The sequence below is a fragment of the Pongo pygmaeus genome, chromosome 4 (genome assembly GCF_028885625.2).
Source record: "Pongo pygmaeus isolate AG05252 chromosome 4, NHGRI_mPonPyg2-v2.0_pri, whole genome shotgun sequence".
NCBI lineage: Eukaryota > Metazoa > Chordata > Mammalia > Primates > Hominidae > Pongo > Pongo pygmaeus.
The window spans coordinates 168,412,139-168,429,652 of record NC_072377.2 but is presented as its reverse complement, the minus strand read 5'-3'; the positions used below and the strand labels follow the sequence as shown (position 1 = coordinate 168,429,652).

General features: G+C 38.9%; 2 protein-coding genes across 4 annotated transcripts in view; one reads left to right on the top strand and one right to left on the bottom strand.

Annotated features, from left to right (window-relative positions):
- HMMR (hyaluronan mediated motility receptor) overlaps nucleotides 1–2,460 on the bottom strand; it is a 30,938-nt gene extending 28,478 nt beyond the window's left edge. Inside the window, exon 1 of one of the 3 annotated variants that reach the window (XM_054487353.2) lies at nucleotides 2,135–2,460. In XM_054487353.2, the coding sequence (XP_054343328.1) occupies nucleotides 2,135–2,180 (46 nt within the window). In that variant the 5' untranslated portion in view covers nucleotides 2,181–2,460. The remainder of the gene's footprint in view (nucleotides 1–2,134) is intronic. The other 2 variants (XM_063665335.1, XM_063665334.1) reach the window with 2 other exon arrangements.
- On the top strand, nucleotides 2,457–9,365 carry NUDCD2 (NudC domain containing 2). Its single transcript, XM_054487357.2, has 4 exons — nucleotides 2,457–3,011; nucleotides 5,268–5,316; nucleotides 5,800–5,951; nucleotides 8,886–9,365. Exons 1-4 carry the CDS (start codon nucleotides 2,823–2,825, stop codon nucleotides 8,967–8,969), a joined length of 474 nt encoding a protein of 157 aa, XP_054343332.1. The 5' UTR covers nucleotides 2,457–2,822; the 3' UTR covers nucleotides 8,970–9,365.
- Nucleotides 9,366–17,514: the final 8,149 nt, after the last annotated feature.

Below are 17,514 nucleotides of genomic sequence, written 5' to 3'. Positions count from 1 at the left end.
TTTTTTTTTTTTTTTTTTTTTGAGACGGAGTCTTGCTCTGTTGTCTAGGCTGGAGTGTAGTGGCACCATCTTGGCTCACTGAAACCTTTGCCTCCTGGGTTCAAGCAATTCTCCTGCCTCAGCCTCCCGAGTAGCTGGGATTACAGGCTCCCACCACCACGCCCAGCTAGTTTTTTGTATTTTTAGTAGAGACAGGGTTTCACCGTGTTGGCCAGGCTGGTCTTGAACTCCTGACCTCAGTTGATCTGTCTGCCTCGGCCTCCCAAAGTGCTGGGATTACAGGTGTGAACCACCAGGCCCAGCCCCATGAGTAGATCTTGATTAGCATTTTTAAAAAAGTAAAAACAATAGAAAAAGTCAGCATGACTCGTATGCTGCAAAGTTAAGCATTGTTTTGTGAAACTTTTCTTTCATATGTATGTGTAGAGATATAATAATACATCTTAGGTTGAAATATAAATTTTGGGGGTTTTTTTTGCTTTTTTTTTTGAGACAGAGTCTCGCTCTGTCACCCAGGCTGGAGTACTGGAATATGAAAAATCACCACAGTGCCTCATACACATTAAGCATCAAATGAATAATTGGTATTATTCCTGTAACTGTGAGCCTGAAATACTGTATCTTTGATAAAGCCAGTTTAACCTACTATAATGCAAACAACAACAACAAAAACAAAAAAACCTTAAAGTCACACTGCTGACAAAACTTAAGAGTAGGTCCTTTGATTACTCGGGAAATCATATGGTCCTTGAGTCTTTTAACTAAGAAAATAAGTTTGTGCTGATTCACTTACTCATTTGGCCTTCCTTTGTGAGTAATTGTGAATATTTTCATTCACACGTTGGCTGACAGAACTTAGAGATGTAATGAGTAACCACGAAATAGTGTATGATAGTGAATAAATCATGAGCTTTAATATTTAGCTCTACCACTTAACTGATTGTGCAAGTTACAAAACCTCTGTTTTCTCATCTGTAAAATGAGGTCAATATCAGTACCTTCCTCACTTAGCTTTTGGAAGGAATAAACAAGATCTAGTAGCACAGTCCCAGCATACAGCATCTTTTTTTTTTTTTTTTTTTTTTTTTATGACGGAGTCTTGCTCTGTCGCCCAGGCTGGAGTGCAGTGGCGCGATCTCGGCTCACTGCAAGCTCCGCCTCCCGGGTTCACGCCATTCTCCTGCCTCAGCCTCCCGAGTAGCTGGGACTAGAGGCGCCCGCCACCGCGCCCGGCTAATTTTTTTTTGTATTTTTAGTACAGACAGGGTTTCACCGTGGTCTCGATCTCCTGACCTCGTGATCCACCTGCCTCGGCCTCCCAAAGTGCTGGGATTACAGGCGTGAGCCACCCCGCCCGGCCGCATACAGCATCTTAAATGAGTGCCTACCAAACACATCTAAGGCTTCCTGGCTACTGTGCTATGCATTGCGGTGTTAAGAGCACACGATGGGGGCTGGGTTCATATTCCAGTCCGGTCACTTTGGTAATGTAGCACTAAATTTAAGTTTCAGTCTTTTTATCAATAAAATAATAATAGGATTACCCCTTAGAGTTGGTGGGAAATTAACATAACTAATAATCGATGTAAAGCCTTAGTATGGTGCTTGAGGTATAAGTGATCAATATCAGCCATGATAACTTCACTGTTTATGTTTTCAATAAGTGCTACTGCTCTAATTTTACACCCATAAACTGCCTTTACTAATCTTCCTTCTTTTATGCCCAAATGGAATACACAAAAGAAATGCACAAGTTCAGACTAAAAGTAATACTCCAGTGTTCTTATCAGTGAGGCCCTCTCGGACTTGAAAATCAAATAGCTACCAACGCCTCGGCTCCATTCCCTTCGCCCTGCTGTAGTTTCTCCATTACCGCTGTTTATTGACAGTATTCCCCGCCTGCATGTAAGCCCCACGGGGCGGGGACTGTTTCACTCACTGCGGTATCCTTAGCATCCTGATTAGTGCTTGGCATGTAACAGATGCTTAGAGCATATTTGAGAAAAATCAATCAATTGAATGAGCCCCAGCCCGACCCTCAAATCGTCTCCTGCTTGCCTCCCAAGAAGGGAGCCGAAAGAGGCAAAGGGCGTTAGGGCGTCTCCCATCCCCCAGCTCCTTCCCCCTTACGCACCAGAAGGGTCATTGAATCGTTTCAGGGGCGCCTTAGGAAAGGACATGTTGACGGCCAACTCCAGAAACTGAAGGTAACTGGCACTCCTCGACAACTGAATGCGGATTATCACTCCCTACCGGTTTCAAATTCAAATCTCCCCACATTCCCCACCCACCCCGGCGTTAGCCAATTGGAAAGCCAAACCCCTGGGCACACCAATCCCACACAGGAACACGAAGAAAGACTGCTGGGTTCTGATTGAGTCCAATTAGCTGGCCTGTGAGTTTAAGCTGCCAGCCAATAGGAGACCGTTACTGTGCCCCGCCCCACCCACCCACCCAGTCATTCCCGGAGTTACTCAATTGTAACCTAGCGTTTGCGCAAGCGCACTTCACTCCGGAGACGTTAGAAAGTGCATTTTGGCGTCACTTAGGTGACGGTGTAGTGAGTTCCGGCTTCAGTGGTTCCAATTCTGTCCCATTGTTCGTTGCATGTGAACTTTTCTGGATTTCAATTCTTTCATCCGGGTCCTGCCGGTGCCGTAAATGGCCAAAGGGAAAAACGAACACGCACGCGAAGACGCCAGGTTGCGTTCCTGCGCATGCGCAGTGACCCGAGCGGAGGGGCCGAGGCGTAGCCCAAGCGTGGGCTTCCGCGCGTGCGCTCGTCTCCGCCTGGTGCGGCTGCGGCCGGGAGGGATTGGACTATGTCGGCCCCGTTTGAGGAGCGGAGTGGGGTGGTACCGTGCGGGACCCCGTGGGGCCAGTGGTACCAGACCCTGGAGGAGGTGTTCATTGAAGTTCAGGTGCCGCCAGGCACGCGCGCCCAGGATATCCAGTGCGGCCTCCAGAGCCGGCATGTGGCGCTGTCGGTGGGCGGCCGCGAGATCCTCAAGGTAGCGGCAGCTCGGGGCTTGTGTTCAGTTTCCTCTTCCCAGCCGCCCCCAGCCCCGTTTCCCTGAACGACTATTGGGTGTCCCGACGGCTCCTGTGGCTGGCAGAAAGAGAAAGAGGATAACATTGACCAGGTTTGGGTCTGGTCAGAGCCCCCGCCTCCTCAGGGCAGGTGCTGAGTTGTGGAAATTTGAGGAGCCCATTTTCCTGTTTAGTTTTCAAACTAAGTCAGACTGCTGCTTCTGCTTCTCTGAGGGGCTTCAGCTGGGAACAGATTAACTAGGTTGCTAAAGGAACAAATATTTCTTCCGTGCACTGAAGACAGGCAGGAAGACAACAGATAACGTACCTGCAGTGGAGAGGTTAAGCTCCTGTACGGAGGCGTAATTCATAAATAGATAATATAGGAAAGGACAACAAAGAAAATAGGGATAGAATAACGGGCAGAGAATTTAGAGATGATGTCAGGTGATTAGTTTTCTCATCTAAAAGCTTGAAAATCCTGCGTGTTTGTGGAGTGGTCAAACAGGTGGTGAAGAGGTGTGTGCATAAAATAAGTAGTACCCCTTTTATTTCTTTTCACCAATACTCTTTGGATCTGGACCCCCTTTTTCTTTGTTAAGTGTATAGTTAAATTAACAGGTTGAAATTAGATTTTGTTCTCAGTTTAGATGCCCAAGATGTTTGATGCCAGTGTAATATGGTGAAGGGAGACTACTTGTTTCCTAGTTTTGTAAACTTGGGCGAGAGATTGTTCAGTGTCTCTGTACCTTCCTTATCCACAAGATAAGGTTTATAGTACCCTTCTCATAGGATTGTTTTGAGCATAACATGGTATTCATGTGTATGAAGAGCTTGGAGTATTCACTGGTATGTAATAAGTTCATACTATATGTTAGCTATTATATTAGCTATCATATATATTACAGTATATGGAGGTGCTTTGAGTGCCTCAAGATTCGTGTGAAAGACGTTAATTTATGTCAGCTTGGATCGCAGTTACTTTTCTGAATTGTACAATCCATAGTTTCCTCAACAATGGTTTTAGATTACGATTTAAATTTACTTAAGTAAATCCAGTAACTTTCGGAATTTAGCAGTAACTGCTGAATTTGGGATTTCTAATGTACATATAGGCCAGTGGGATTTTTTTTTTCCACTAATTTGGACATATTTTAAAATGTGGGCTTTTCCTAGTGACATTTAATTTCACTTTCTATAACTTAAATTTGGCAACAAATTAAAATGGATTTGAGCTTAGGCATTCTCTTTTTAAAAAAAAAAAAAAATTTATTGAGACAGGGTCCCTGTCTCCCATGCTGGAGTGCAGGGGTGAGATTGTAGCTCACAGCAGCCTCGAACCCATGGGGTCAAGCAATCCACATTGGCCTCCGAAGTCCTGGGATTACAGGTCTGAGCCACTGGGCCTGGTGCAGTCTCTTTTAAATTTATATTTTGTTTATTTTTTTAAAAAACATGAGTTTGTGAACAGTCACAACTAATCTATCAAATCTGGAATACATACTTTAAAGTTTTTTTAATGCCAATTGCCCAACAAAAAGATTAAAACGTTTTTAAAAGTTTACTTTAAAAACAACATTTTGCCGGGTGCGGTAGCTCATGCCTGTAATCCTGGCACTTTGGAAGGCCCAGGCGGGCGGATCACAAGGTCAGGAGTTCGAGACCAGCCTGGCTAACACGGGGAAACCCCATCTCTACTAAAAATACAAAAATTAGCCGGGCGTGGTGGCTGGCGGGCGCCTGTAGTCCTAGCTACTCGGGAGGTTGAGGCAGGAGAATCGCTTGAACCCTGGAGGTGGAGGTTGCAGTGAGCCAGATCATGCCACTGCACTCAGCCTGGGCGACAGAGCGAAACTCTGTCTCAAAAAAAAAAGACAACATTTTTTAGTTTTAGCAGGAGATCCCTTCTTGTGGTTAAATTGATAGAATTAAAGCATTTCAGATATTAATTTCACATTTGGCCAGTGGTCAGTATTACTGTATCTTCTAAAAATTAAGGAGCCCTGATCTTTCTTTAGAGAGCTCTGTGTTCTTTGCCATAGTAAATATCCCTTGCAGTGTAAACTAGTTTCCATTTTACCTGCTGGGAGAAAATTTAGGGTTGTGCACCTATAAATGTCATGGTGAAGTGGTGGTATAAGATGTGGATTAGGTAGGAAAGTAGGTAAATCTTAATCATGAAAACTTTATAAAACTTAAATTCTGTATTTTTAGCACCTTATATGTTTATTTTTCAGGGCAAACTCTTTGATTCTACAATAGCTGATGAGGGAACATGGACTTTGGGTAAGGGTAATTACTATAATTCATCAAATTAAAATTAATTTTGTCTTGATATCTTTTCCCCTTTTGTATTAGGTCTTTTTTGTCTTTGCAGCTTTGAAAGATAAAGCAATAGATATGTGTTGAAAACCGTTGTATGTCAAAGTTACCTAGTGGGAGGAGAAAAGATTAGTTAGTTGTTTTTGGAAATATAAAATTTAATGAAGAACTTCTTGAAACCACCCCAGCCAACATGGCAAAACCCTGTTTCTACTAAAAATACAAAAGTTAGCCGGGCATGGTGGCGCATGCCTGTATTCCCAGCTGGTTGGGAGGCTGAGGCAGGAGAATCACTTGAACCCGGGGTGGAGGAGGTTGCAGTAAGCTGAGATCGCGCCGCTGCACTCCAGCCTGGGTGAGAGTGATACTGTCTCAAAAAAAAAAAAAAAAACCAACTTGATGAAGAACTCTAATTTATTTGTGTGTGTGTGTGTGTGTGTGTTTTAGAGGATAGAAAAATGGTTCGTATTGTTCTTACAAAGACAAAGAGAGATGCAGCAAATTGTTGGACTTCTCTACTAGAATCTGAATATGCAGCGGATCCTTGGGTGCAAGACCAAATGCAGAGAAAGCTTACATTAGAGAGATTCCAAAAAGAAGTAAGTCAGATGAAGTGTATGAGTATGTGTAATTAAATATATAAAAATCATCAAATAAATATTATTTGAAATTAAAACTCAAATGTCATTATGAAAAGTTACAAACATTTTCTAGAAGAATTTTTAAAGTGAATTGTTAGAAAAATGGCCTTTCTTGTATGGATTTGATTTTTTGAAAGATTTTCTTGAGAGGAATTTATTTGTATTGCTGTGATTTGTGAGTTTAAGCTTACTTTTATGTACATCAGTAATGCAAGAATAAACTCTTACTATAGTTGAATCAATATAGACTTACCTAGTGTAAAAAGTGAAAGGCCCCTTCACCACCATTCTCCCCATTCCATGCATCTATCTCATTTTCATCTCATATGTTGGCTATTGCTTGTTTTGTTTTGTTTTTTAGCATAAATGGAGGATCACACTGTGTGTATTGTTCTTCTTGTTGCTTTTTTATTTAATAATATGCTGTGGGTCTCTTTGCCTACTAATACATAGGTATAAAACTCATTCTTTTTAACTGCTTCAGAGGATTCTGTAGTTTGGATGTGTCATCATTATTTAGCTGTTTGCCTTTGATATGATTTAGATTTCTTCATTTTTCTCTATTTTAAACAAAGCTGTGCTTTCATCTCTGTGAAACTACTCAGGTGTTCTAAGATATCTTTAAGATAAATATCTAGGAGAGGAATTACTAGATTGCAGCACTTGATAATGTATGTCTTTATGATAATGATTTCCAGATGTATATCTCTAGCCTAGAATTTTTTTCTGAATTTAGGACCTGCATACCTGGTTGCCTATTCAACATCTCCACCTGGCTATCTAACATATATTAAGCTCAACATGTCCAAGTTGAACATCCTAACATCCTTCCATATTTGTTTTTACGTGTAGCCTTCTCATCTCAGTTGATAAAAACTAGTAGTTCTGGTCAAAAAAAATTGGGACTCATCTTTGATTCTTATATCTTTCTCATACCCTATCCAATGTATTAGGAAATCTTACTGATGCTACCTTCCAAATATATTTAGAATTTGGCCACTTCTCACCACCAACTCTACCACCATTCTGATCTGGACCACCTCTAATGTCTTGCCTGGATTACTCTAATAACGTTCTAATTGGTCTTCTCACTTTTACTCTTGCCATAGTCTTCTCAAAATAGCAGTTAGAGCAGTTCTTTTTTTTTTTTTTTTTTTTTTCTTCTGAGACGGAGTCTCACTGTTGCCCAGCTGGAGTGCCGTGGTGCGATCTCTGCTCACTGCAAGCTCTACCTCCCAGGTCCAGTCTCCTGCCTCAGCCTCCCCAGTAGCTGGGACTGTAGGCTCCCGTCACCACGCACGGCTAATTTTTTTGTATTTTTAGTAGAGGTGGGGTTTCACCGTGTTGGCCAGGATGGTCTCCATCTCTTGACCTTGTGATCCGCCCGCCTCGGCCTCCCAAAGTGCTGGGATTACAGGCGTGAACCACCACGCTCGGCCAGTTAGAGCAGTTCTTTTAAAATCCAGGTCACATCATGCCACTTCTCAGAACTCTGCAAGTCATTTCTCTATCTCTTAAAGGGCCCTATCTGATCAGTTATTCCATTATCTCCCTGATTTCCTCCTCCCTTACCGCTATCCCTCTTAGTGATTCTGCTTTTGCCATACTGGCCTGTTTGCTGTTCCTTAAAGAACATGTCAGCCCATCCTTTTGCTATCCTTCTGACTGCAATGCTCTTCTCCCACAGTTTGGCTAACTTTTATGTTTTCATATCATTGCTTAATGAAGCATACTTTGATCATCCCATTTACATATAATTTTATTTCCCTTATCCTGTTTTTTTTTTTTTCTTCTGTGTCACTTACCAACTTTTAACACTAGGTCAGGGATTGGCAAACTACAGCCCTTGGGCCAAATTTGGCCCACTACCTGTTTATAGCTTTTCTAGAATACATATATGCTCATTTGTTTGTATATTGTCTTTCAGACAGTTGAGTATTTGTGACAGAGACTATGTGGACTGCAAAGCCTAACATATTTACTACCTAGTTCTTTAAAAAGTCTGCCAGCCCCTGTACTGGTTGATTTATGGTTTGTCTCCTCCTGCTAGAATGTTAAGTTCCACTAGAGCAAGGATTTTTGTTTTTTTTTCGCTCTGAAATTCTACATACCTCTAATGGTCTCCCAAACAGTAGGAGCTCAACAAATGTTTGTTGGATAAATGAAGTAGCCCACCAAAAAAGACTAAGGCCTGACATAGTACTTCACAGGATTGTTGTGAGGGTTAAATATCTTATATATGTATAGGTCTTAGAAATTTGTGTGGCATATGGAAAGCTCTCAAAAAATGCTAGCTATAGGCTGGGCTCCATGGCTCATGCCTGTAATCCCAGCACTTTGGGAGGCTGAGGCAGGCGGATCACCTGAGGTTGGGAGTTCAGGACGAGCCTGACCAACATGGAGAAACCCCGTGTCTACTAAAAATACAAAATTAGCCGGGCGTAGTAGTGCATGCCTGTAATCCCAGCTACTCGGGAGGCTGAGGCAGGAGAATCGCTTGAACCTGGGAGGCAGAGATTATGGTGAGCTGAGGTCGCACCATTGCACTCCCGCCTGGGCAACAAGAGTGAAACTGCGTCTCAGAAAAAAATAATAATAAATAATAAATAAAAATGCTAGCTATTAAATCTGACTACAGACTTTTATTGAAGTATATGTTTCCCCATACACTTGCCAACATTGTAGTATACATATGATGTCTAAATATTTGTAACTGGGAGAGTTGAAAAATGCCTCATAATTTTAAATATTACTTTGGTGATAACAGTGAAGTCTGTTATATTTTCATGTATTTATTAGTCATTTATATATCCTTTTTTATCAATTGCCAGTTTGTACTTGTATTTTTCCTTTTAAGTTTTATTTCATTATATATATTTTTATATCTTTTAGAATCCTGGTTTTGACTTCAGTGGAGCAGAAATCTCAGGAAACTACACTAAAGGTGGACCAGATTTCTCAAACCTTGAGAAATAACTGCTTTTTTTCCTGCATTCTGTGGATCCTAGCAGATATTGCCAACTTAATCAGATAAACAGATTATGTAATGGAAGAAACATGTGGATGCCTACAGTTAACAGATTGCAAAATGTATTTTAAAATGGTTCTAAAAATTGCATTCAAACATAATTTACATAGGAAATGTACTGTGGGAACTATTCTATGGATATATGGTAAAGTTGTTTTGGACTTGTTTTTGCTCAGCATGAAGTTTTATATGCTGCATTTTACTAATTCCATATTTAACCATATTTTTAATACAAAAGAACATTAGAGTATAGATCATGTGAAATGAAGGGTACCTTTGGGGAAAATTAACTTTTTCTTTTGATAAGTATGATATTCAATAAAGTTTTCTAAATAGGAATTGTATACCCCTTTGTCTAACGATTCATACAAAATTATAGTGCTGAAAACAATTTTAATAAAGGGAAAAGTCCATAAATGTATTTTAAGTAAATTAAGAGTTAATGAAAATTTCTTAATTAGAATATTATTACTTGAGGGATTACTTTATGTCAAGAAGTTTAAAAATAGTTAAAAGCCTAACCATAGAAGTAGATTAACACAAAAGAGAAGTGTGATCATGGTAATTAGGTGAGTCCTTTGTGGCAGAAAGCGAAGTAAGATCACTAATTGTATATCAGTGGCATCATTTTGATCGTAAGTGATTTAGGCATATAGGTAGGAATTGTCTATAGACATTTTATTCAATATCCTATTTATGTCCTTTTTATTTTTTGCCCTTTTTAACTCTTGAAAAAATTTTAAATCTCATGCATAGAAAAGTTACAGATAATTTTTTTCTTTCTGAACCATTTGTAATTTAGTTGAAGACATGATTCCTCATTACTGATTACTGTGTGCTTCAAATTATCTTACATGAGTACAATGCAACCATTAGAATCAGGAAATTTACGTTGACACATTACTACCCTCTAATCCTCAGGTCTTCACTTCATTCACATTGAACCGATTGTCCCAATAATGTCCATATAGCAAGAGGATCCAGTCAGAATCATGCCTTTCATTTCGATGTCAGCTGTCTTTAGTTTACTTCATTCTGGAACAAATTCTCATTTGTTTCCTTTTACAACTTAGTACTTTTGACAATTATGGGCTACTTTTGTAGAACATCCCTTATTTTGAGTTGTGTCTGTTACTTCATGATTAGATTGAGGTTATTGATCTTTGGCAGTGCATCCTGTCATGGTTTAATAACTTCAGTTTGTCTCATTTCTGACGGTGTTTCTTACATGACTGATTAAGGTAGTGTCTGCCAGACTTCTCCACTGTAGTTATTTTTACAATTATTTTTTGAGAAGATAGTTGCAAAATACTACCTTGTTTCTCATCAGACTTTAAATTTATCGTATCTCTATATAAACTCATTTTTTTCTATTTTATTCAGCGGGTTAAAAAACCTATTATCAGTACATTGATGCTTAAAATTATTGTACATTTGGCTGGTAGAAGTCCATTCTGGGTGGCCTCTGTGTCCTTCTGACATGTTCCCATCATTATTCAATCAATTTGTTACTCTCTGGCATAAGATAAACCAGGCTTCTCATGCTGTCCTTGACCTAACCCAAGAATCAGCCATTTTTCCGTAGAGCCTGGGTTCTCTTTAGTGGGTAATATTTAAAAGCCAAGATCTGTGCTAGTGTGCAATTGCTGTTGGTGTGTATATATAATGCATGTCTTTACATCTATATTTCTGCATCTATGTATATTGAAAGCCATGAATTCACATATAAATTCTAATCCCATGGGCTTCATTTTCATTTTTTCCTTCTGCGTATTTATAACCCTTTTCAATACCAGTGAGAAACCTGATTCCTATTTGATTATTTGTGGGGTGTGTTTTTTGTTTTTTTTTTTTTTTTTTTTTGAGATGGAGTTTTGCTCTTGTTGCCCAGACTGGAGTGCAGTCGCGCAATCTCGCTTACTGCAACCTCCGCCTCCTGGGTTCAAGCGATTCTCCTGCCTCAGCCTCCTGAGTAGCTGGGATTACAGGCATGCGCTGCCACACCTGGCTAATTTTTAATTTTTAGTAGAGACGGGGTTTCTCCATGTCGGTCAGGCTGGTCTCAAACTGCGGACATCAGGTGATCCGCCCGCCTGGGCCTCCCAAATTGCCGGGATTACAGGCGTGAGCCATTTCGCCTGGCCTGATTCTCTATTGTAGGTCATCTCCCCACATGAATGTCTTCCTCACCCTGCTTAGGCTTCGCATCCCATGCTGAGCAGGAATGTCCTCCTCACCCTGCCTGGACCCTAATACCTCACTCCAGGCCATGGCAGTCCATTCACCCTGTGATTCCTATCTTGCTCATTTTAGGAATGAATTGTTGGGGGAAGAGGCTGTTTTAATTTTATTCTCTTTGACATTTAACAAAATTTTTTATTTTGAGTAAAGTAAAATTAACTTTTTTGGTGTATAGTTTGGTGAATTTTAAGTATAGATGTGTGTAAACACCTCCACAGAGTATTGAAGAGTTCAATCACTGTAAAAACTCTTGTGCTCTCTTTGTAGTCACACCCTACTCCCAGCCCCTAAACCTTGGAAACCACTGATCTAATCCCTGTCTCCATATTTTTGTCTTCAAGCATGTTATAAATGGGATCATATATAATTAAGAAAAACGCTTTATTGTAACAACATACATTTCACCCATTTACAGTGTGTAATTCAGTAGCTTTTAGTATATACACAGATAAATGCAACCATTCCAATAATCAATTTTAGAATGTTTTCATCATCTCAGATAGAAACCTTGTATAGTTTAGCTTTTATCCTTCTCCGGTCATCCCCCGCCATCCATACTACCTCTTTTCATTTCATAGATTTCCTTATTCTGGACATTTCATGTACATGGAATCATAATACGTGGTCTTTGGTTACTGGCTTCTTTCACTTAATATGTCTTAAGGGGTTCATCTGTATTCTAGCATGTATCAGCACATTCATTAGTATGTCTGAATAATACTTCATTGTATGGCTGTATCACTTTGTTTATACATTTGTAAGTTGGACATTTTGGGTATTTCCACCCTTTGGCTGTCCTGACTAGAGCTGCTATAAACGTGTACAAGTCTTTATGTGCATATGTGTTTTCATTTCTTACCTAGGAGTAGAATTTTTAGGTTATATGATAACTATGTTAATCATTTGAGGAGCTGTCATTGTTTCCCAAAGCAGCTACATCTTTTTACTTTACCACCAGCAGTGTATGCAGGTTCCAATTTCTCTGCATCCTTGCCAATACTTGTTTACCTGACATTTTGATTTTAGTCATTCTAGTGGATATGAAATGGGATCTCTATCTAGTTTTGGTTTGCTATTCTCTGATGACTGTGTTGAGCATTCTTTCTTGTGCTTATTGGCTATTTGTGTATCTTCCTTAAAGCAGTGTTTATTCAGATTCTTTACCCGTTTTTTTAGTTGTCTTATTGGGTAGTAAGAGTCTTTATATATTCTGGGTACAAGTCCCTTACCCAGGTACATGATTTGTAATTTCTCCTATTCTCCTTTTACTTTGTTGATAGTGTCTTTTGAAGCACAGACTTAATTTTGATGAAGTCTTATCCATCATGCCATTGGTGGATCATGTTTTTGGTGTCATGTCTAGGAACCTTAACCCCAGGTCATGAGGAAGTTTTCTTTTTTCTTTTTTTTTTTTTTTTTGACTCAGATTCTCACTCTGTCACCCAGGCTGGAGTGCAGTGGCACAATCTCCACTGCAACTTCTGCCTGCTGGGTTCAAGTGATTCTTGTGCTTCAGCCTCCAAAGTAGCTGGGACTACAGGTGTGCACTACCACTCTCAGCCCATTTTTTTTTTTTTTTTAATATTTTTAGTAGAGATGGGATTTCACCATATAGGCTAGCCGGTCTTGAACTCCTGACCTCAAGGGATCTGCCCGCCTCAGCCTCCAAAGTGCTGGGATTACAGGCATCAGCCACCGTGCCCGGCCTATGGATTTTTTTCTTCTAAAAATTTTATAAATTTACTTCTTAGATCCGTGATCCATTTTAGGTTAATTTTTGTATCAGCTGTGAAATTTAGGTAGGTTTGTTTTTTAGCATATGGATGTTCAGTTGTTTTAAAATCATCTGTTGAAAAACTGTCCATTCCCCATTGAGTTGTCTTTTCACCTTTGTCAGAAATCAATTGCTATTTATGTGAGTCTGGTTTTGGACTTTATTCCATTGATCTATGTGTTTATCCTTTCATAAATACCAGATTGCCTTGATATCATAGCTTTATAGTAAGTCTTAAAACTGGGCAGCATGATTCCTTCAACTTTATTCTTTTTCAAAATTGTTTTGGCTAATTTAGTTTCTTTGCCTTCCATATGAATTTTAGAATTAGCTACTCTGTATCTACAAAAAATCCTACTGGGGTTTTGAATGCAATTTTGTGTCTTCCAATCCATGAACATGAGGTATCTATTTAGGACCTCTTTGATTTCAGTTATCAGCATTTTATGTCATTTTTCAGTGTTCGTTTTGGGGGAACTATTGTATTATTTTTGAAACATGGGTTTCCAATTGCGCATTGCTAGTATGTACAAATGTGTTTGATTTTTGTTTGTTGACCTTGTATCCTGTGACCTTGCTAAACTTCATTAGTTTTGGGAGTTATTTTGTTGTTAACTCATTACGTTTTCTACATAAACTACGAATAGGAACAGTTTTACTTTATTCTTTTTAGTCTATGGGCCTTTGATTTTTCTTGCTTGATTGCAGTGGCCAGAACAATAACGTGGAGAAAGTGGCCATCACAGTCTTGTTCTGGATCTTAGGATTTTGAAAGCATTGTTTTTGACCATTATGTATGCAAGCTGTAGGCTTTTCTTAAATTCCCTTTGTCATGTTGAGCAAGTTCCCATCTATTAATTTGTTGTTAGGAGAGTTTCATGAGTGGATGTTGAATTTTCTGTGCTCTTTCTGTATCAGTTTGGTCATTTTTTTTCTTTAGACTGTTAAAATCATGGATTTTATTGATTGATTCCAGAATTTTGAAACAGCTTATATTTCCTCCCAACCCCAAACTTGGTCATGGTACATTATTCAGCTTATGTATCTAGATTTTTATTTTTTGAGGATTTTTATGTCTGTGTTCATTTTGGATATTGTGCAATTGTTTTTGTTTGTTTTTTCCTTGTATAATCTTTATCTTGGTATAGTATCATGTTAATTCTGGTCTTGTAAAATGAATTGCAAAGTGATTATTGTTTCTGGAAGAGATTTGTAGAATTTGTTATATCTTTAAATGTTTTATGAATTTGCTAGTTAAGGTTTTAAACAATGGTTCAATTTTTAAAAATAGATAATTTATTGAGGTTTATTTTAGTTAAGTTTTGGTACTGTATGCCTTTCAAGGAATTGGTTCATTTCATCTAATCCTGTGTGCATAGAGTTGTGCATGGTATTTTCTTTGTGTTGTTCTAATGAGGATCTATACTGTTATCTTTTCTTTGATTCCTAAGATTGGCAGCTTCTCTTTTTTTGTCAATCTTGCCAGAGGTTTATCAATTTTACTGCTCTTTTCAAAAATTAGTTTTTTGTTTTGATTGTTTTCTATTTGTTTACAATTGCATTTATTTTCTGCCTCTTTTTTTCTTCTTTCTGCTTGCTTTAGGTTTAGTTTGGGCTACTTTTTTTTGTAGACAGGTCTCACTTCATCACCCAGACTGGAGTAGTGTTATGATCATAGCTCACTGCAGCCTCAAACTCGTGGGGTCATGATCCTCCTACCTCAGCCTTCTGAGTGGCTGGGACTATAGTGGTGTGCCACCACACCCAGTTAGATTTTCCTGCTTTCTTAAAGTGGGAGCTTAGAGTATTAATTTGAGAACTTTTTCTTGTTTAGTAAAAAGCAGTCGATTGTTATAAATTGCAGCACCAGCATGGCTGCATTCCAAGCATGGTGATATTTTCATTTGTTTTAAAATATTTTTTAAGACTTCCCTGTAGAATCATGAATTATTTAGAAATGTGTTGTTTAATTTTCAAGTGTTTGGAGATTTTCTTGCTGTTACTGATTTCTAGATTATGGTCAAAAAACATACTTTATATTATTTCATCTTTTAAATTTGTTAAGGTTTAAGACCCATGATGTGGTTTATCTTGGTGAGTGTTCCATGTGTACTTGAAAAGAATGCTTATTCTGCTGTTTTAGGTAGAAGGGTTTTATGTCAATTAAATCTAACTGGTTATTAGTATTATTCCATTTTTCTACATCTTTGCTAATTTTCTATTCTATGGACTACTGAGAGAGGAATGTTTAAGTTTCCAACTGTAAATGAAGATTTGTCCAGTCCTCCTTTTAATGCTACCACTTTTTGCTTCATTTTTTTTTTTTTTTTTTGAGTCTTACCCTGTCACTCAGGCTGGAGCATAGTGACTCTGTCATGCTTCACTGCAGCCTCAAACTCCTGGGCTCAGACAGTGTTTCCACCTCAGGCTCCTCAGTACCTAGGACTACAGATGTACATCACTATGCCTAACTAATTTTTAATTTTTTGTAGAGATAGGGTCTCCCTATGTTGAGCAGGCTGGTCTAGAACTCTTGGCCTCAAGCAATCCTCCCACCTTGGCTTCCCAAAGTATTGGAAATACAGTAATGAATGAGCCTCTGCACCTGGTCTCTTCATGTATTTTTAAGATCTGATAATAAGTGCTTACACTTTTAGCACTGTCTTGGTGAATTTTATCATTATATAATGTCCCTAATTATCCTTGGCAATTTTGGTTGTTCCTAACTCTACTTTGATGAATATAAAAATGGCTTTTTTACTTATTTTTTGAGACAAGAGCCTCACTCTGTTGCCCAGGTTGGAGAGCAGTGGTGTGATCTTGTCTCACTGCCTCACAGGTTCAAGCAATTCTCCTGCCTCAGCCTCTGGAGTAACTGGGACTACAGGCACGCGCCACCACACCCAGCTGATTTTTGTATTTTTAGTAGAGATGGGGTTTCACCATGTTGGCCATGCTGGTCTCAAACTCCTGGCCTCAAGTGATCCATCCACCTTGGCCTCCCAAAGTGCTGGGATTACAGGTGTGAGCCACTGCGCTTGGCCTTAAAAACTGGCTTATCTTTTAATTCATCTTGACTCATGTTTACTGTTTTTTGGTTTCTGAAAAATAGGTTTAATAAATAATGACATTTTATCAAAGTTATTCTATTAGTATAAAGAAATAAATTGAGTGTTGTTATTATTCTGTGATCATGATGACAGCACAGAAGTTAATGTGGCCAGAATATAGTTTTGATTAAAAATTATACAAGCAATTTCACTTGAGTCCGATTAATCTTCTATTTTGAGAGGTAATGTATAGAGTGGTTAAGAGCACAGCCTCTGGAGTCAGAACTGCCTGGCTTTGAATCCTACCTCCAAGTATCAAGTATAGACCAGGGGCAAATCATTAGGTTCTCTGTCTCTCTTTCATTTGCAAATTGGGATAATGTCATTCAGTTGAGAAGATTTTAATGAGATGATTCATAGTACCAGACAGTAAAAATCATCACTGCCAGCCACAAATGTTAAATCGAAAATATATATTTTTAGATAGGATGTCTCATAATTGTAAATATGTACAAGGTTCAGATACCTTTTTAAAAAATACTATGAAAAATTATTAAATAAGTCTAAGGCAAGTCAATTATAAAAGGAGGCTTCTTTTATGAACAACTTTTCTTTCATCAGTAACTCCTTGCAGTGTCTACTTTACAGGATGTTAGTTTGAACATGAACCGTTCAAAATCATATTAATTGCTTCAATTCCAGTAATAATTACAATTGATCCAAGCAGGCTAACATAACACATGGTGGTTACCTGGCATTAGCAATCACACTGCTGAAGTGCTGTTTAATTAGGTAAGAAGGCTGGCACAAAACTTCAAGTGGGCTGAAACTAAGAGTAAATATGTATTAAGGATAGCGTCCATAGCAGTGATGAATCTAAGTGATAAAAGGGATTAATAATGCATAAACACCAACTTTTAATGCACGTTAAACAATTATTTGTCATCATTCTATGTCTACAGGCATGGTGGCTTATGCCTGTAATCTCAGCACTTTGGGAGAACGAGGTGGGCAGATCACTTGAGCCCAAGAGTCTGAGATCAGCCTGGGCAACACAGTGACAACACTGTCTTTACAAAAAAAAAATTAGCTGGGTGCGGTGGCATGTGCCTATAATCCTAGCTATTTCGGAAGCTAAGGTGGGAGGATTGCTTGAGCCTGGGCTGCCAAGGCTGCAATGAGCCGAGATCGCGCCACTGCACTCCAGCCTGGGTGATAAGAGTGACCCTGTCTCAGAAAAAACAAAAAGTAAAGTGTCAGCTAATAGTCATACTATTAATAGGGATTTTATTGTTTCTGGTATTATGCATCTAACTTTAGTACTAAATTTAAATATACTGAGTAGAGATAGCTTTTTATAATGTTCTGTTACCACATTGCTAAAAGAGTTAATTAAATCAGAGGAGGAAAAAACCACCCAGCAAAGGA